Here is a 20,984-nt window from a genome sequence, read left to right on the forward strand (position 1 = left end):
CATACTGTGAATTGCTGTAAATCAAACTTTTGAAAAGAGTCAGAGCCGTGCCGCATGTCCTTATATTCTAGCTCCAGAAGGAAATGGTTACCTTTTACACTTTACTGCTCTTTTCTTTTTTTCCAGTATTATTTTCCATAGCTTAAATCCCACGAACTTTGAGCATCTTGAATACCAGTAATTTAAGGAGAGATAGGTTGCTGATAATGCACATTGGTGACACTGATGTCTTTATTTTCATGTGGATGTGTAAGAGGAAGTGAAGTGAGAGCGATCGCTTGGACTCGTATGGCAGAGCTGAGGCTGCACGATAAAGGAGACCAAACCTCTGCTTCTGGGTGTCACATTACTGCCTGTGGAGGTCAGGCAGATATTTTTACCTCAGTGTCACTATTGGGAAAAACTTGGAAGACATCAGCTTACATTGAAACTCTAGGAGGCAGCCAGGTTAATTGTTAAAATGGGTCATCAGTGTCATTGCATGCAACAGACCTCATGGCTGGAGCCCTGTACGTGTCCTCACCTCACACTTCAGGAGATCAATTGTGTGGGTTGCTCAGTGCCGTGCTACAAGAACAACTCTATCTTTGTCCTTATTGCAGTTTATTACTGAAGTGTTTTGTTACTGGATAAATTGCTCTTCTGGGTTAGTGGATGCTGGAATAATGCACGTTACACTTACCCTTTATCTTTTTCATTAGAATAAAGATCAGAGACAGATTGCACTGAAACAGGCAGAAGCCAGCTGCTGTGCATGCTCTTGCAGCTGAATCCACTGTATCCTGTATAGTAAAATTACAGCTGTGAGATACAGGTAATTTTTTTTTCTTTAAAAAGCCTTCCTTTGGCCAACAAAAAAGGCCCACTGGCTATGCATGCATCTTCTCTTGCTACTGAGGACAACCATATGGAGACCTGGCAAGAAGTGACAGCTCTCACTTCCAGGTGGCCAGTTAGGGCAGAGAGAACAAGAGTTGCTACTGCTAATTTATTTACTTATTAAACACACTCAAGCAAAGTATAGCAGCTGAGCTTTTCAAACTTCTGCCCCATTACTTTTTTTCATACAGAAAAACAAAACCACAGACTGTCAAATTTTGGGTTTGAAATACACGATAATTTAAATGAAATACATGGTAATTTAAACCAGCATTGGCATTTCCCTTCTCTTAAATATTTAATTCTGTTTAGTTAATTCTGTACCTAAGTGAGAGGTTTCTGTAAAATAAATTTACCTATAGCCTTGAATTCCAGGATACAATTGATTTTAGCTGGAAGAACAGGTCTTAGCTGGAGCTATGAGGACTGCATTTGAACCAGCTCCACAAAGTCAGAGCAGAAGGAAGAAGACAGAAGTATTTATTCTCTTTGTTTAAGCTTCCCTGAGCTGAAGTTCTTGTCTCATTCAGGGTACAGGGCAACTTGTCTAAGACATGCAGTCCCTCGGAAAACAATCATATTTCATTGTGAGATCTCACCTGTTCAACACAAATCATGTATTCTTTTATTTTTCCTATGATTTCATTTGCATTTTAACCTGGTATGTAGTCACTTTTTCTTGATTCTTCTATGATTTCATGCAAAAAAGAGAGAGGAAAATATTTTAATGTTGAGAATTCTCTCCCCATCCTACCCAATAGCCAATAAAGAGAAAATTGAGGGTGTTCTCTATTCTGTCTTCCAGATAGCTGAGCTGAAAACAGACATGACTTCGTAGGTAGATTGTGGTGAGGTAAATACTGCTTAAGTTACAGTGTAGTTATTTATAGTCATTCAGCAAAAAGTTAAGTATGTGATTTGTAGTTTGCATAAACAGATCCCTAGATACCCATTGGGCACATGGAGGGAAGATGCTTAGCGGACCACTGCTGTTTAAGTTAATTTTGTCTGCTGAAGCTCTCCTGGTTGGGTAGAAAATGGTCCATGAATACGCTCTGCTCTGGGTGTGGGAGGGGAGGAGGACTGTCTTTTATGTTTCCTGAACATCTGCCTGAGAGCCACTGCTTTGTCATGAAGGGCAGACAGCTGGTTGGTGCCAGATCCTGTTTCATCACTGGATGTTCACTACCTCTGTTCCAGACTGTTCCATCTTTCTTCGCCTCAGCTTTGCTAGACCAAACAAACACCATTGCATCAGCTTGCCCTTACTTGTCAAGTTTCTTCACTGCTGATCAGCCTTCTTTTCTGGGTTCTGCTCAGTCCATGCTTAGGGCTGAATACTGTTTTGCAGCTAAAATGTTGCCAGCATAGAATAGAAAACAATAGCTAGTTCAGTGCCTACCCTTACCCCCTCTTCCCCCCAGGTAACATTTTACTGAATTTTCCTACTGGACAAAGAAATATATATATATATATATATAAAGCCTTTTTTAGTCAATAAAGGAAAAGGAGATAATTTTGGTAGTCATTCTGTTAGCACACACAAGCACTTTTCTCTGAAACCTAAAGAACGAACAAGCTGTACAGACCTTTCGGGAGTGCTGCCACATTCCTTCTGACGGGAAGCTGTGTTTTCTGCTCATGTGGGTATTGTTGCTGTGTGGAAAGTTCAAGACCAACAGCTGGAAACGTGTCGAAATACTGTGGAAGGTTATCATATTTCAAAGAGTGAAGTTTTTATTCTAAATCACTAGCTGCCATTTAATTCAGCCTGGTTGGAAGAGTACGCAGTTCCTTCAACTGATCGTAGAATCATTAAGAAGGTTGGAAAAGAGCTCTAAGACCACTAAGTGCAATCCCCCATGCCCACATCCCTTTTCCTAATATCCAACCTGAATCTCCTATGGCACAACTTAAGGCCATTCCCTCTTGTCCTCTGCACCTCGTACTTCTGTGGAACAACAAAGGCCAACTGTACAGACCTGTGCAGATTGCAGTTTGGGGATAAAGATCTCTAAATATTACCTGGGATGTATCTTTGGAAGAAGAGAAATAAAGGTAGGAAACAGCAAAATACCCATTACAAATTATTTCTTATCAATGCAAGAACTAGAATATTATGTCTGAACTTTTATCCACCATTTTTCTCACACTGGGATTAAGAAAAATGCAGTTATCAGCAGCCCACTTTTTAAACGCACACTGAATTACAGTTAACATACTCTTGCAGCTACACTAGACCTCTAATATAACACAACTCATTAAATATGTTCTCTGCAGACCTCATCAGGCAGCTTAATTTATGGTGGACTTACCTTCAAAATCCATGAGTCTTGTTTAACTTTGCTGACATACCAGCTGTCAGGTCAACCATGTCCTCACTAAAGGGTGTGCCAAGTGAGGCAAACAGGGGTTTATTTCTTTTGATGAGGAAAAAAACAGAAATTCTGAGTCCTTTTGAGCTCTAGAATAATATTTTACAAAGGAGGCAGAGAGGGTAGGAGAAAAAGAATGAGAAAAGTGTGCATGAAAAAAAAAATGCAGCAGACTTAGAAAAAGAGGAAAGCACTTGCTAGGGGAAAGCATACCTAATAGGTGTATATCATCATTATCACATAATTGACAATGAAGAAATTTGAATTCTCTATGCCAGCCTTGATGATGGTTAGGTCTTTTCCTACCAAACCAGCCCCACAGGTATTTGTGTATGCACTTAGCTCACGTGGATGGCACAGGTGACTGAAGCTGCGGTACATGAAAGTGTTTGCAAGATCGTGCAGAACTGAAATGATACCATGTAAATATTTAAGGTTTGGCTAGCACTTCAGCTGGTATAAATACAGAATCATGGAATCATTTGGAAGGGACTCCTAAAGGTCATCAAATCCAACTCCCCAGCTCTACATTTTAGACTAATCAGTGTAAAAATTCTTTTGTGTACGCTTTGAGTCCATTAATGCATTATTTTTAAAGTTTGGGAAATGAGGATTTTGTGAGCATGCACTTGTCTTCCCCTGTTTGGGACTATGGTGATACATGTTGGTGACAACTACTGAGTGGTATTTATAGCTTTGTTTTGTTCTCTACTGGAAAGACTAATCTCTCAGAAGCTCCATTCCAGCACCTCAGATTAATTGTCTACAAATTAACTTCAAAAAATTCTAGTGCAGAAGTTCCTTTGCTACAGGAAGTATCCCAGCTGCGATAAGGGCGCTGTATAGATAGCAGAAAGGAGCAAGGGGCAGGGGATGGTCCTCTTTGTATGAGTCAGCAAAAGATGGCCGTGAGCAGCTCCTAGAAGAATACATACTGATAAAGTCAAGGAAAAAGAAATACAAAAAGAAATACAAAAAAAAACCCTGCCTACTTCTAGTATTTTCCTTCAATAGATCTGTACAGCTCTTGCTCAGTGTTGCTTATTCTGCATTTTGTGAGAACTACGGGAAAGAGGGATAAGGAAATAGAAATCCTTTTAGATGAACGTGGTTGGCATACAAGTGTAAAATACCATAAGCTTTAAGCAGTTTGGTATTTCACATCAGTGACCAACATATCTACATCGATGTCTTTATTGCATCACCAACTTGTGGCCTCTTAAGAGTGTGTGTTTCTGGTATGACAAAATGAAAGCTTACTTCAGGTCACCGCCTCCCTGTTCTGCATCAAAACTTTTCACATCAAAAACAGCTTCATTTCAATCAACTGAAGCATCTCTCTGAAATATCACACCACAGAAAGATTCCCAAGGGCTGAAACTGTCAACAAACCCAAAGTTTAAATGCTTGTATCGCACAAGAGGTTTATGAGGAAGCTCTTTGCATTTGCCTGCATGGAGGCATAAGCCTGCATTAGTTTAAGTTTGTTAATAACAAGGTTTTGGCAGTGGCACAGTTAGTTGATGACATGTATGTATCCATACAAAACCTCAAACTCATGCACTTATTTCAGTTGAGTAGGTGTCAAAAAAATCTAATTATGGGTTAGAGTTAATTATTAAATAACACACTTAAAGAATTAAATTCAGGCTCATTTGAACATGAAATAACAGATTTGCCTGTGTTCTGTAATTGGTTACTAACTGTCTTCTTGGATTATTTTGACAAAAATCTAGGTAAACACAACAGTAATGGATCAGCAACTCACATCCTATTACAGATACTTAAGTTGGAAAGCTAAATACAAGAACAAAATCTGTCTAAAAACAGATAACTTCTGCTCCCACTTGTTCCATGCCAGTTCCCTAATTAACAGTTAAGACTAGGATTAAGTCTGGCTTCAAATGAAATTCTCATCTAAGAAGCTGTTTCAAGGAGAGTGAGAGCCAAAACTGTTTTTTGTCAGAAACAATATAGTAATAATAATAATGGCAGATTAGTGTGGTCCACCAGCTGGTACATCTGTCAGAGTTATAAAAATGTTCAGTAGCAGAATGGAAAAGAATCATTTCTAAAAGCTGATAATGAAGTTTCAATAATATTGAAAGATTCCTTCATAAATTTCTATAAGTAATTCCCAAATTAATGAATGATGATCTGTTTTACTCTGGTTATCTGATCCTTCCATACAAGCTCAACACCAAGTCAGTGGTTCTCCTCTTCATCAGCTATGCTGGTCTGTTTAAGGATCCCACTTAAAGTGCAAATAGAAAACAAAACACCAGAAAACAAAGCCACAAAACAACCACCAACAGCGGGGTCAGCCTTTAATTGGCAAAACCATTTTCAACACATTCTTATACTGATTTTGATTGTAACAGTTTTATCTCAAGGCAGTCTAAAAGCTTAATGAATGTATATAAAAGCAATTTCTCATTGAAGTTTATGATTCTAGCAGTATTGTAGTATGTGAATTAACAAATTTCTTATTTCACTTGTGCCTAGAAAACACATCACTGCTAAATCTAATATTACAGCATGCCAAATGATTGAATTAGGTAAGCAGTTTGAAACTGCAGAGAACAAATGCAATGCAGGGAACAGAACAATATAGGTTTTGTGTCTGAAATCCTTGTAGATTGTTTAGTGAACTTTCTCATGTTATTTCAGTGCTTTGCAGCTTGAAGGAATCCCTCTGTGAGTTGAAAACCCAGCATTTCTATAACCTCATTTTCATTGTAACAAAGGTGATCTTACTATTTTCCTTTGCAGGTCAGCAGAACCATGACTTCAAAAACAATCAGCTTGAGATCTCTTCTGTCTGGTTTAACTTCACGCTGAGCTGCAGACATACACAGAGAACAACATGGATGTAAGGTATTAATGTTTTTCCATTTACCAAACACTTTAAGCCTACCTCTCCAAAGTGCTGCTATCACTGCCTTTTTTTTTAAGGCTGCATGACTGTTTGCAAGTAAAAATAGAATAATTTATATGTGTAATGTAAAATTTCTAAGACTTGAGGTCCTGTGTGAGAAATATTTCTTAATTCACTTAGCTGGAAAGATTAATAACAGCTGCTTTTCCTTTGTGTGATCCCAAAAACTCATAATCTGTTTCCCTGTCTTCTAAAGTCAAGGAAATAAGGTGTCATCTGACTTGCATAGTATTTACCATGTTGCACATTGCACTCCTCCCCTCTGAGGTCCAAAACTAGAATTTGTTGTACCAATCTTGGTGATTGCTGCAAGCAGTGGGTTGATGTGATCTTTTAATCCAGCTGGCTTTTTCCATGAGAGGAATAAAACCATGGTCTGCAGGAGCGACTGACTTCAGTCAACAGGTTATGACAGAGGAAAGTGAGTCATTGTCATTCCAAGTCCAGTTAACAAACCTCAACAAAAGTCACAGCAGCAGGATATCTCAGGAGGGAACCTATGCAATGGCTGCTTTGCCCCTTCCAACTCAAATGATTCCATGATGACTCTGATAGTAAACAAAAAAAGTGTTTCAAAAGTCTTTGGATTGTTAAAGAGGAAGAAATTTTCCAATCTGGCCCAATTCATTCATCTTACCAACTGGATCAAACCTCATCCAAAACTTTTTGGCTCTACGCAAATAGGAAATGTTGTCCTGTAGCTGGTAGCAGGGCAGCTAACAGGGGACTCAGGATTGTGGAACTATTTGAAACGTGCTGTGGAAACAGGAACTTCAATATATGATATATATATATGTATATATATATATCAAAGGCCAACAAAACAAACAAACAGAAAAACCACTAACACTACTGGTAAAAATGAACAAGAGCGCTGGGTTCTGCCTCTTCACAAAACAAATTAGGCTTGTGCCAATTTGAATACTTAGCACTGCCACTAGGGGTTTTACTGTTCAGTGAGTACAGTACACCAAGGGAAAATTAAAAGCCAAAGACCACTGTTACTTTGGAGACTGTGCCTCTGTCATTCTGATTTCTGAGTGTTGACAGCAGAGTTCTGAGATGAATTTTCCTGCATGGATGGGTCAACTGTTTAATGCTCAAATCATGCCATCACTCAGTAGTAAATTGAAAAGGATGGCCAGCCAGATCACATGCCAGTTTGAAACCAACCAGCAAAAATAATAAGAAAACAAACAAACAAACAAGAAACTGAGCTTTTCACCTACAGACAGAGGCAAGCTTCACAAGTCAAAAGCAGTTTCCATGTCAGCAGGAAATCTGAGACCACATAAGGAAATAAGTGGTTCACTAGTCACCATTTTCAACAGTGAGTAGCTACTTTTATAGCTTAGAACTACAATCTGGGATCTGGGAGAACACTGCCCTCTGGAAATGGAAATTGAGTCTTACCTGTCGCTGGTTTTCAAGGTGCATAGTTTGTGATCTGTGCTGAAGTGCCAGGGGTGAGTCCTAATGGTAACTGTTTTCTTTGCCTGAATGCAGACAAGACAAGGGAAGAATACAAAATGGCCTTCTACTGTTAGAGCCTGGGTGATCTAGCAAGAAAAACAGAAAGTACAAAAGGAGTAAGATGAGACCTGGAAATGGAACAGCAACAGAATATAATGTTTCATTCCAGTCCTCTTCAGTTGATAATAAAGTTAAAACTGATGGGAGAACTCCTTTTTAATTACTAGCTCTTCTTTGGGCGCTTGTTAATAGGTCACTACTCCCAGGAAGATTTTAGCACATACTGCTGTGTGCTTCATGTTTTTCAGGAATTCTGTAGGAATTTGTTTCTTAAGTTACAGAAAATCCTATTCTAAATCTGGCAGCTGTTGGTCAGAACTAAATGCTTGGAAATGCAGATGTCATTACAAGTTAGTTAATTCCCTGTGGCTCGAGATTTATTTCCAAAGGTAGGAGGAATACAGAAAAAGTGTTTCTACAGTCAGCTCATGCTTTGGATGACACCAGCAGAGGGCAAAGATCTGAGAACAGACTCTTGTACTTGGAAAACACGTACATGTAGCACTAATAGTAATGTTTATCCTTTTCTTGGAATAGCTGAGCTGAATATGTTTCAAAGTAGAGATCTTTCTTTGTTGTGTTCCGTGGGATAGAATTTGCCAGATCCATCTCAAGAATATTTTCTCTTCCTGCATTATTCATACTGCTATCAAGTAGAATAGTTGACAAGTTTGGTGCTACAAGAGGGATTTTCTCTGTCATTACTTGGTTGAGTTTTTGTAAACAGGTGACCTGGGAAAAAAAATGAAAATAGAGAAGAATTACCCTGAAAACTTTCTTCCAAACTCTTTCCTAAGCAGCTTTGTCTTGGAATCTAAGGCTGTATCAGTGCAGATAAGGGGGTGAGCGTGCAGCTGTTGAGCCTTTAGATTCGCTTAATTCAACTTCACCTAATTGCCTCTGTTGCTGTGGCAGAGCACAGACCTGTAGGCTACCTGTCCTAATTTTTACTGCTGTCCTACACTGTTTCTGCAGCCTGTGCTTCCAGCAGCCATCGTCTCAGTAAAAAATGAGTTGTTCAGTGTAAAGTTAGCTCTTATCTAGGTACACAATCTTCAGTTCTTTTGACATGGGTAGGCCTGCAACAAGTTCCAACATCACTTTGAAAATGAGAGTTGATAGGGTTGTTGAGTAATCACAAAACAGTTGTCCTTGCTGTTTAAGAAAATGAGTTGTAGATGCTTTTTTCCCAAACTGACATTTTAGGGAAAAAAGAAAAACACCCAAGAAAGTCTAGATTTTGCCATTGCATTAAGGCCTTCTCAAGGAGAGGTTCAAAGTGACTTCTAGGCAAAGGATGTCTGAAGTAAGAAGGTAAAACAGGGTTTTGTTAACTAAATATAGTTGACCTTGTTAGGGACACAAAAAAGAGTTTGGGACATTTTTCTCCGAAGTGTTTTATTATGCAATGCCAGCACTGGTAAGAGAGTCAAGAAGCTTAGGATATAATCTTGTAAGACTCTCAAAAACATGCAATGTACTCACCTCTGAGTTGTGTACACCTGTCTCAGTATGAATACTTCTGAACCTTTGCATGCATTAAGTGCTGTCTCCTGGGGAAAAAAATATAGCACAGGAACACTGGTAAGAGTACAGAATGTTTGCTCAATTCACGTTTGTCAGGAGCTAGAATACTGACACTGCCATTTTATGGTGACAGTATATGTAACACTCGAGTATGCTGATACGTAGTGGTAACGAACTGCATAGAACACCTTTGCATTTTAACACGTTAGTGGGTGTAGAATCTGACTCAAGCCTACCCTGTTTCTCTTTCTCCAGCTTCCAATTTAAAATCCAGTTTTTGATTATGCAGGAGAAGGTGAGCAAAGCCCCGTACGGAGATATGTACGCTGCGCTAGCTATAGCGTGTTGTCCTTCAAGCATCCAAGTGGCAGGAGTTTAGTGTTCCACACTATGTCTGCAGTAAGGATGTGTTGGTTCTTGTACAAGGTGGGGAAAACTAAGGTACATCTGCAGGGGATTTGCTCTTTACACTTCAACACTTAGGGAGGAATCAGTTCTCAAGTATCTCCAGTACCTTTGCCACAGTCATTCTGGACATAATATCCATCCAAACACTGTCTGGGTTTTGGAATGAATGCTTTCTAACCAGTACGTACAAGAACGCCTGCCTGGGTTCTAGAACTAGCTTGTTTCTACTTGAGGCTGACACTTGCTCTCACTTGCATTTCCCAGTCTGATACAGCTGGCGACTGGAAGGACGCTGATTTCTACAACCTTGGGTAGCAGTTGAGATGGTTTCTAGAGAAGACCAGTCAGAAAACTTCACAGTGTCTATTTTCTTCAACTCTTAAATGAACTGGAAGCACCAAAGAGTACTCTCCAGCTCTTTAGCATATCCAGAAAGGCAATAAAGACAAAAGCTTTCCTGCTTTCGTACCACAAAGATCAAAGAATCAAGTGATGTCCTTGTATGGAAGTAAACTTAAGATTGCACAAACCTTTGTGCACATCAGATTGTAGCTTGCAGTAGAGTTTGCTTCCTTATTTAAACCAGTAAAAGTTCCATTTAGAAGGTCTACACATCTTGCAGGAGGAATAAAGCATTTTAAATACCACATTTCAAATCAGATTGTATATATGTTTGGCATCAATATATTGCAACTACACTAAGAATGTTATTGGGTATTAACTGTGCTATTGTGAACAGCTGGCTGAACTAGATTAAATCAGTTTAAGTAGCTTCTACCTCAGACATCCTTTGATTTTCTTTTTAAATAAATTCTGAGACTTCAGAACTCTTATGTGATATTCAGCATAAGTTATTTCATGTACATTAAAACAAAGACTGCTTTCAGAGGCAAAACTAGAAGCGCTAACACTCTTGCTAGTAGGTGTGCTAGCCTTTAACAGTGACCATGACTACTTACTGCAACAGGCCATTTCAAGATAAATAACTCGCTCCAAACAATAAGTCACAAACGAATAGCTACATAAGCACCGGAAAGTGCATGCACGGATACCTCGGGTATGTGTGCCATTGCTGTGGATGTAACCTAAGCTCGCAGTTTTACGCAAAGCCTTGTAATAATGTCAGTCCTATTGTGGATAGAAGTTACGTTGGGCAGCCACAAGATGGCAGCTGGACGTGAAAGCTGTGCGAATACCAGCACAGTTCGCTCTGTGTAACGCTTTGAGAAGGTCTTTCTCAGCCTGCAAAATGTAGGAGCCCTACCGTCAGCTGGTGAGCAGAACTCAGCCCGCAGCAGAGGAGCCTTTCTCAGTGTCTGCCTCTATAGAATGGGGATTGTTCTTAGATTGCAATAATTATTACATAATGCTTTACAAACTTTGTTCTAACCGTAATAAAAGGCAAAGGCGCATTTGAATAGACTGTGCTGTTTATGTTAGCATTTCTCTACAGTAAGGGAAATGACTGGCGCAGTAACATCAGACAAGCAATAGAGAAATACCCTTACAAAGTTCCTGTCTGCTTAGGTTCTCCCAGGACAGTACTCCAAAACTGGAAAACAACAAACAAACGTTTGTTAGTTGGGGATCCATATTTATGTTCTCATCATTTCCAAGAGCAAGTTCATTGGTTTGAGAAGGGATTTTTCTATGTCAAAGTTTGTCCAAACATCTTCTCTGAGGAGATTCTTTTTCCTGCATTATTGAGCTTCAATTTTCAATTAAAATTAAAAAAAAAATCAAACTTGGTTAAATCAGTAAGAATTACATTTCAGGTTATAAGCTACATTTGCTCCTGGGAGCCTTCTTTTCTCCTTTCTCCATCATTTTTGTTTGCAAGTAACTTAAATAGCAGCTGAATGAGCAGGACATTACGTTAGGCACTGACAGGCAGAGCAGTCAGTTAAAAAACTTCCAAACATTTGATTCTGATTCACTGCATGTCTATGACCTTCAGCAAGTTTTGCTGGCACTCCAATATGTTCTTCCTTTTCTAACACCCTAGAAAGCATCCCAATGATACCATATATCTATATATATAACCCACAGGTCAGATGGTCTAAAATAGAGTTATTTGATTAAAAACCTGCAACCTGCAAAATTAAAGGCAGAAGCAGAGAGTGTGCTGGAAGAGAGAAAGCAGGCTGTGGGCAAGTTAGGAACAAAGAAACCTGTAGGGGAAGAAGCAATGGTAGGATGAACTTGACCACGCACCCACATCCTGCTGTACTGCTGAACCGTGCAGCGTAGAAGAACCCCCTCTTCTGCTGTATTTGCACATAAAATCTGACACTGCTTTTACTTAAATACCCTCTACTAAAACATTAATGCAATCATCAACCCATCTCCACCATGCCCACTAGGATCCACGTCCTTACAGACAATCTGGGGTTGTCTCATTCACTTAGGCAACTAAAAGCATATGGCAGTTCCAAAAGAGACAGGTAATCTTCCACCGCTGTATAAATCCTAAAGTTAAAAGTATGAGCATTTGAGTGGCTCAGTAAATTGTGCCAGCAGATTCCACATTGACCTCCTGAGAAGAATGCTGTTGAGATGAAGTCACATTTTCATCTGATCATGGACATTTCTTCCTGAAACAAAGTCTAACAACAGTTCACACTTAGAAACCTCGTGAATTGTACTAATTAGTTTCCTAAACTTTTATAAAAGTGCTTTGGCAGCTGCTGCTTTAAATTGTTCGGCTTTTTTAAACTAAAATTATATAAATATTCATATCTGACCTTTGGGAACATTAAACTATTATTCACCAAATACGAGGAATTTCCCATTTGTCTCACTGCTGTAATTGACTTTATGCAGAATACTATCCAACCATGTCAGGTAGATCTGGCATTTTTATTGTAGTGTCTTTGAGCATAAGTACTTCAGCAACATCATGGAGTGTAGCAAAGATTAGAAATCCCACTCACCTGTAAGCGTCTCCTTACATGAACGCGTCTTTCAGGAGGGAGGAGCACTGCATCCTGGCACTTCCTCACTGCAGTTCTGCAGGTCTGATCTCAGCTGCTGTTGCCTCTAGTTGGTTAGACCGTAATCTGGACAATAAACAAAAATTATGGTGCTGGAGTTGAATAGCAGGCTGTGACTACTGCCCGTAATTTATGTGGGGACCTCTTTCGGCGTAGCCTGTCCTTATTTTTCTCATGAAAGATAACTTCTCTTATATGCCTCGTGGGTGAGTGAGCAGAGAGACGTGTAGCTCATCACTTGCTATCCCCGTGAGTCCATGATGCTGGAAAAACCCAAGAGAAGGCAGGAAGAAAGCATTCAGGCTTACAGCATCTGACATCTGCTATTTCCTGAAGCAGCAACTTCCAGTCCCTGTAAAAAGCAGCAAAGGTGAGAGGCAGTTTAGGAAAGGGAATTTCATCCATCAGTGGGAACGCAGGCAGTGGAAATAGGAGAGAACCACGAGGTTGGATGCAGGCTGATACAATTCCACTGATAAAACCAGTAGTGTGTCATATCCCCAGAAGCCTGGATGCTTCTGCTTTTCATGAGATCCACACATAAAAGGAAATTAAGATCTTCCTTGCATATCTGATGGGACATTATCAAAACGTGACATAAAGCAGTCAGGCTGAATTCAGGCGATGTAAGCAGCACTACTGCAGTGAATGTCGTGCTGAAGGTCGGCTGCAGTTGGATTGCATATCTGAATTCAAGTAGGCTGTATTTACAGAGAAAGCAAAGCCTTATTTTGGTCACAAGAATGACATTTTGCTGTCTAACTTCAGACAGCGACTTCCTTGTGTACAGGAAGCACTGAATTGTGGATTCCCTTGGGCATTTCTACAGGAAATAAACCCAGCTGCAGCTCAACTTTTTGTTGTTTTGTATTTGTTTTTAAAAATCTGATTATTTTTGTGGTACTGCTGAGTTGGAAATCCATTGGAATTCTATCAAAATTCATTTGATTTCGACAGACCTGGAGCTTATTGTTCTAAGTTGAGATTTCAGTTTCTGTTTCTCATACACGTGTCATGATCCACAAGCCTGGGAGCTAATTACTGGGAGCAATCACAAAGCCAGTATTTCTCAGATGATTTTCTCCAACGGTTTTTGTGTTCCTTTCAATACGACACCAAAAGTGTCAGACAACTTTTCCATCTTCTCCAGGCTGGGATGGGCAGGAGGCAGATTATAGAAACCCATTTATTTCAGGTTTCCATTTTAAAAAATTAACTTATAGTGAAGATGTTTTTCTTAGGATGGGGGAAGCTCTTCTAGGTTAAGCTAACATTCAAATGCTCAATTAAAAGAAATTGGAAGCAAATATCAACTTACATTTGAAAACGCGGGCATAAAAGGACAAGTGACACAGCAAAGCTGCTGCAGATGGCCAGCACAGCTCTGCTTTCTGCTGCTGGAGCCATGAGTCATCTGCATTGTTTGTCGCTCCTTCCATTGGCTGCCAGCAGACATTTCCTGGTAGGATGCTGTAACTCCTTAGTGCCTGCAGACTGTTTTCACGGGCTCATTTATTACCTGCCTGTAACGAATGAGACGGATGCTTTTTTCCTCACAGTGAGAGCTCTGAGGAAGGCATGTGATGATGGGGACACCGCAGCCTCCAGAAGCAGCGCCTCCTGGGGGAGAGTTCGGACCTGCTGTCAGGAGAGGAGACTCAGAGAGCTTCGCGCCTTGTGGGACAAACTGGGTTTAAAATAGGTTGGCTATTCAAGAAGCCGAAACGACAGGGGGTTTATGCTGTTGATCACAGTTCAGAGCAGCAGTTCCAGTCCATGTCACGTGCAGTCTTTCTACACCAGCGGGCTTACTGTGTACACAGCATCCTTCTCTCCTCTTGTCTTTTTCTTCCCATGTATCTTTCCATTCGTTAAGTTTGCCCCATGTGACTCTCGGATTGCAGCTTACTGCCCTTAGCCATTCCCTATCCCATTTGGATCTTGCCATTCATATTCCATGAAACTCTTGCAGTGCATCCCATTGATGAGGGGAACCAGACATTCTTACCCTAGGATCCTACCAACTATGGCAAGTTCTGATGCTATGGGGACAGGCAGGTACTTTAGGAATCCCCACAGAAGGAAATCAGACCACAGGGCTGTGGTTACACTTAGAGTTTTAGAATTACGTGAACAAACAAGCAGCATAGCTTACTGTTACCTACAAGGGAGACCTCACTGCAGCCTTCCAGTACTCAAAGGTAGCTTACAAGCAGGAGGGAGACCAACCTTTTACATGGTCTAATACTGATAGCACAAGGGAGAATGGCTTTAGACTAACAGAGGGGAAATTTAGGTCAGCTGGTAAAATGAAGTTCTTCACTCAGCGGGCTGTAGGGCCCCGGCGCACCTGCCCAGAGGGGCTGTGGGTTCTCCACATCAGGAGGTGCTCCAGGCCAGGTTAGTGGGGCTTATTCCTCTTCTAGATTTCCAATGTCCCTACCCCTGGTGATCCAGCACTCAACAGAAGGGCTGAACCACACTGCTGGCAGCTGGCTTGCTTGTGCCTTACTGACTATCCCCACAGCCGGTGCGTGAAAGAGGGAGAGAGAATCAGGATTGATGTGTCAGCAGCTTGCTTCCATGTGGTGGCTCTGTGTGCTGTATGATCACTTCATACTCTCCCACCACCTCCTGGAGCTGCTCATCCTGTGCCGTGCTGGAGCCCCTTGGACCCTGGGTCAAACCGTGATTGTTAGCCCCTAGAGCTCGTTAGATGCCTCTAGATCTGTCACACTCTATTGGCTTCCCTTAGTTTTGTCCTTTCCCCCCTCCCAGTACAATCCAGTTCTGCCCAGTCCTTCATTATATAACCTAGTGGAGGAACCAAAACCAGTAGGAAGCTCTGTGGGGGCTGAGGGTAGGGGAAGTGATAGCAGCATCTTGTGACAGAGGGAGGGGGGACATGCAGAACAGGGGAAAAGAGGAGACATGATGACAGAGTGACATGGGGATTATTGAGGGCTAGAAGGACAAGGGATCTGCAGGGGCATGGGGGCATAGAAGATTGTGGGAACACGGAGGAACATGGGAACCCAAGGGACACAGGGAATGTAGGAGATCATGGAGACATGAGGGACATGAAAGATATGAGAATATGGGGGGCATGGAGTCACAACACAGAGCATCAGGGAGGTGGCATGGGCACTGGGGACAGGTGCCACTGCTGCTCCTCTAGAATGTGACAGCAATTCCCACCACCTACGTCAGTGGTGACATGAAGTGATACCACAACTTCCCTTTTTCACCCCAGAAAGGAGACAGCGGCTGAGGATGATGGAGACAGCAGAGGAGAAGGCGCGGTAAGAGGGGAAAAGGGGGGATCCTATATGGCTCTGTCCCTGTCCTTGCCCCCAATCCTGCACTGGTCCCATCCCCTGCACCCTTCCTGTCGGCAAATCCCTGCATCCCTTTCCCTAGCACTCCTCATCTTACACAGAGTTCTTGTCCCCAAATTCTCAACTCCATATGCCAAGCCAGTTCTGCACTGGGTTTTGCAGGGAGGAGGGCAGCAGTAGTGCTCTGGGTTATACTGGTCATGGTGGGCAGTACTTGGTTATACTGGTTGGGGTCAGTGAATCATCCTTGGCAGCACTGGGCTGTTCTGGTCCCTGTGCCCCAGCCCCTGACCCTCCCTGTGTCCCCCAGGCCCAGCACCAGGATTTGTCCCCCCCACTGCTGCCCACCCCAGCTGCTGCTGCTGCTGCTGGTGACAGTGACACTGATGCCAAAGGTGCACCCATATGGCTTTCGCAACTGCATTGAGGATGTCAGGCCATCTTTGCGCTTCCGCTGCATCCAGCGCTTCCTGGAGTCGCCGGCCCTGGCAGTGTCTGACCTGCCACCACACGCCGTCTCACTCAATCTGTCGTACAACTTAATGCGCTGCCTGCAGCCCTCTGCCTTTGCCCGCCTGCCATGGCTGCTCACCCTGGACCTGGCCTACAACCATCTAGAGACCCTTTCCCCTGGTGCTTTCAATGGATTGGGTGTGCTGGTGATGCTGAACCTGTCTCACAATCGTCTGACCACACTCGCCGAAGGGGTGTTCAACAGTTTGGGCAACCTGTCCTCGCTGTGGGTACAGCATAACCCCCTGAGCACGGTGTCACCTGGTGCTCTGCTCCCCCTGCTCAACCTGCGCCGTCTGTCTCTGCGGGGCGGGCAGCTGAACGGCTTGGGGGCGGTGGCAGTGGCGGTGCAGGGCTTGGCACAGCTGGAGCATTTGGACCTATGTGAAAACAACCTGACAACGCTGGGGCCAGGCCCACCACTACCCGCCTCGCTGCACACCCTGCAGCTGTGCAACAACTCTCTGGGGGATTTAGCAGGGGGAAGCCCGGAGATGCTATGGCATGTGAAGATACTCGACCTCTCCTACAACAGTATCTCACAGGCGGAGGCCTTCGCCCAGCTCCACCTGCGCAACATCAGCCTGCTCCACCTGATGGGCAACCCCTTGGATGTCTTCCGCCTGTTGGACATCTCTGACATCCAGCCTCGCAGCCTGGATTTCTCTGGGCTGGTGTTGGGGACTCATGGGCTGAAAAAGGTGTGCCTGAGGCTGCAGGGTCCTCAGGCCTTGCAGCGGCTGCGGCTACAACGCAACGGGCTGAAGGTGCTGCAGTGTAATGCGCTGGCGTCGTGTCCTGTGCTGCAAGAGCTGGACCTGTCCGGGAACCGGCTGCAGCAGGTGGGCTGTGCTGGCCAGCTGCTGAGCAAGAAGCAGCAGGAGGAGCTGGAAGTGCTGACAGTGGAGCACAACCTGCTGAAGAAACTGCCGTCTTGTCAGGGGGCCCAGGTGCTGCCACGGCTGTACAACATTTCCTTCCGCTTTAACCGCATCCTGACTGTTGGGTTCCATGCCTTCGCCTACGCCCCGGCCCTGCAGGTGTTGCAGCTCAATATTAACAGTCTGGTGTTTCTGGACAGGCAGGCACTGCGGGGGCTGCACAACCTGACAGAGCTGCGTCTGGACAACAATCTGCTGACTGATCTCTACAACAACTCCTTCATTGACCTCCACAGCCTGCGCACCCTCAACCTGCGCAACAACCGTGTCTCCGTCCTCTTCCCCGGTGTCTTCCAGGGGCTGTCTGAGCTGCAGACGCTGGATTTAGGGGGCAACAACTTGCGCCACCTGGCCTCACAGTCACTGCAGGGACTGTCCAAACTGCGTAGGCTGTACCTGGACCGCAACAGACTGTTGGAGGTGAGCAGCAGAGTGTTTGCCCCGGTGCAGGCTACCCTGGGGGTGCTGGACCTGCGGGCCAACAACCTGCAGTACATCTCAAAGTGGCTGCGCCAGCCACCACCCTTCCGCTACCTGAGCAGCCTGTACGACCTTAAGCTGCAGGCGCAGCAGCCCTATGGGCTGAAGATGCTGCCTCACCACTTCTTCCAGGGCTTGGTGGAGCTGCAGTGGCTGTCGCTGTCGCAGAACATGCTGCGGGCCATCCCACCAGATGTCTTCGAGGACCTGGGCAAGCTGCGCTCCCTGACATTGGCTGACAGCAGCAATGGGATACATGACCTGCCTGAGGGCATCTTCAGAAACCTGAGCAACCTGCAGTTCCTGGACCTGGAGAATGTAGGTCTGCACTCACTCACTCTGGAAGTTTTCGGCAACCTCAGCCAGCTGCAGGTGCTGCGCTTGGCCAGGAACGAGCTGAAGACCTTCAATGCCAGTGTTGCCAGCCGGCTGTCCTCCTTGCGCTACGTGGACCTGCGCAAGTGTCCGCTGAGCTGCACCTGTGACAACACGTGGCTGCAGGGCTGGCTGAACAACAGCCGTGTGCAGGTTGTCTACCCCTACAACTACACCTGCGGCTCACAGCGCAATGCCTACGTCCACAGCTTTGACACACGTGTCTGCTTCCTGGACCTGGGGCTCTATCTCTTTGCTGGGACTGCGCCGGCAGTGCTGCTGCTGCTGCTGGTGCCGTTGGTGTACCACCGCACCTACTGGAGGCTGAGGTACCACTGGTACCTCCTGCGGTGCTGGGTCAACCAGCGGTGGCGGCGGGAGGAGAAGCGCTACCTGTATGACAGCTTTGTGTCCTACAATTCGGCTGATGAAAGTTGGGTGTTGCAGAAGCTGGTGCCTGAGCTGGAGCGCGGCTCCTTCCGACTCTGCTTGCACCACCGTGACTTCCAGCCGGGCCGCAGCATCATTGACAACATCGTGGATGCTGTCTACAACAGCCGGAAGACGGTGTGTGTGATGAGCCGCAGCTACCTGCGCAGCGAGTGGTGCTCTCTGGAGGTGCAGTTGGCCAGCTACCGGCTGTTGGACGAGCGGCGTGACATCCTGGTGCTGGTGCTGCTGGAGGACGTGGGCGATGCTGAGCTGTCTGCCTACCACCGCATGCGACGGGTGCTGCTGCGGCGCACCTACCTGCGCTGGCCTCTCGACCCCACGGCCCAGCTGCTCTTTTGGGCACGGCTGAAGAGGGCGCTGAGGTGGGGAGAGGGAGGAGAAGAGGAGGAAGGAGAAAGTTTGGGTGGAGGGGCAGGAAGGCCTAGGGAGGGAGACAAGCAGGTATAGTGGAGGTGTCAGCCGGCTGTAGGATGGAGGAAGATCAGCCGTAGGGTGGAGGACAACAGCTGGCCAAAATGTGAAAGAGAACCATCCATAGAGTAGAGGACAACAGCTGGCCAAAGGGTGGAGGAGAACCAGTGATAGGCTGGGCAGCAACTATCCGTATAGACAACCAGCTGTAGGATGGAGTGCAACAGCTGCCCTTACAGAAGACTACAGCTGACCGTAGGGTTGAGGAGAACCAGCCATCAGATGGAGGACAACTGATCATAGGGTGGAAGACAACTAGCTGTAGATGGGAGAAAAGCTGTCTGTAAGATGGAGGACATCCAACTGCAGGGCCACAGAGAGGAAAGCAACTGGCTGTGCAGAGGAGAAGCAACCACAGAGAGAACCACAACAGGGCTTTTCTCATCCCAGAATGCCAGGTTTCCATCCCAAAGGACACCAGAATGGCCTTTCTCGCTCCACATACTCAGATCTGCCAATTCAGGTGACTGTCGAAATTCTTATGTACTGTAGAATTAGATTCTGAGATTCCCCTCCAAACAGGCCCAAGAACAACCTTCCTCGCTCTAGACTGTTCCCCTCAAACTGGCTTTTCTTGCCTCGAAATGCTTGTACCCATCCCAAAGGACTCCCAAAGTGCTCTTCTCCCCCAGAGCAGAGTTTCTGGGATCCCACAAGGCACTGCCCCCCTGGGGTGCAGCAGGCTCTGTTGTGCACAGACAGGGGTCCCCAATAAAGCGAGGCTGCTCCTCTTCACTTGTCCCTTGCTCTGGTCATATGTGGGGTGAGGTGGATTGGGATGGCATTTTATGGCACAGTCAGATGAGGGGAGCGCTGTCCCTCAGTTCTTTTTGGACATTGTTTGGGATTCTGGCTGCAAAATGGGGGGAAAACAGAGATTCTGAGCAAAGAGTGGGCTGAGGTGGGAGAGCCCAGGTGGTCTCAAACTCCCGCAAACCCTCTCAGTATCACCAGAACCCCCTGGAGCTCCCCTTTCCCCCTTGAAAAGCCATACTGTGCTCAGCCTCTCCTGCCTTCAAGGTTCCTCCAGGCCCTGCATTCTCCTCCCAAAGTTCTGTTTTCCCTTCAAACACCTTTAATATCCCCAGAGACACCTGGAGTTCCCCCAGAACCACTCCAGAGTGCCCCATTTACTACCTCAGAACCCGCTATTGACAGGGATGCGTTTTATGGGAGGAAAGGCATCCTCAAAATCCTTGCTGATGTGTTCTACCTAAGCTTGAATCCAAAAGCAGAAGTGCTGTAGTAGTTTCAGGGTGGGTCTGTTTATTGTTTGTTTTTGCCTCTTGTAAAATTGATGAGCAGCTCGGGAGAGGAAAGGTTAAATTCTGGTACTGGGAGAAACAAAGGCAAAACGAATGGGAGGAAGAAAGAAGACAAAGCCAGACTCTTTGCAGCTGTGCCAAGGCAAGGGACAAGAGAGGACACACTGAAATACAGGAACTTCCATTCACATGGTCACACATTGGGACAGGTTGCCCAAAGAGGTTAGAAAAGCACCATCCCTCTGGACATCCAAGTATGGGATGTGGTCTTGAGCCACCTCCTCCAGCTGGCCCTGGTTTGAAAGGGGAGAGTGGCCAGGTGATGATGGCCTGAAGTGGTTTACAGCTATGCTATAAATACATAAACACGAGCTGCATGCAGAACCACTTGCTTTACATCTTTCCTTGCATGGCAATGGTTTCTTTCCTGGGGTTTCCAGGAAACCCCAGCACAGCAGCAGGACCTCAGCACGACCAGATGCACTTGAGGGACTC

The 20,984-nt window shown here is 44.8% G+C and overlaps 1 protein-coding gene and 1 long non-coding RNA gene across 3 annotated transcripts; one reads left to right on the forward strand and one right to left on the reverse strand.

The window, feature by feature from the left end:
* Positions 1 to 788: 788 nt before the first annotated feature.
* On the reverse strand, positions 789 to 13,430 carry LOC128082473 (uncharacterized). Its single transcript, XR_008207687.1, has 7 exons — positions 12,594 to 13,430; positions 10,191 to 12,196; positions 9,211 to 9,278; positions 8,222 to 8,457; positions 7,606 to 7,751; positions 6,012 to 6,740; positions 789 to 4,173 (listed from the first exon to the last, which is right to left on the reverse strand). It is a non-coding gene; the product is annotated as an uncharacterized LOC128082473 (long non-coding RNA).
* On the forward strand, positions 6,027 to 20,873 carry LOC128082463 (toll-like receptor 13). 2 transcript variants are annotated; one of them, XM_052686618.1, is made up of 3 exons: positions 6,027 to 6,131; positions 15,907 to 15,955; positions 16,302 to 20,873. In XM_052686618.1, exons 2-3 carry the CDS (start codon positions 15,927 to 15,929, stop codon positions 19,198 to 19,200), a joined length of 2,928 nt encoding a protein of 975 aa, XP_052542578.1. In that variant the 5' UTR covers positions 6,027 to 6,131; positions 15,907 to 15,926; the 3' UTR covers positions 19,201 to 20,873. The 2 variants fall into 2 exon arrangements, with proteins under 2 accessions (XP_052542578.1, XP_052542579.1); XM_052686619.1 differs by having other exon boundaries at positions 16,549 to 20,873.
* Positions 20,874 to 20,984: the final 111 nt, after the last annotated feature.

The sequence above is a fragment of the Tympanuchus pallidicinctus genome, unplaced genomic scaffold, assembly GCF_026119805.1.
Source record: "Tympanuchus pallidicinctus isolate F22 unplaced genomic scaffold, pur_lepc_1.0 scaffold22, whole genome shotgun sequence".
Taxonomy (NCBI): domain Eukaryota; kingdom Metazoa; phylum Chordata; class Aves; order Galliformes; family Phasianidae; genus Tympanuchus; species Tympanuchus pallidicinctus.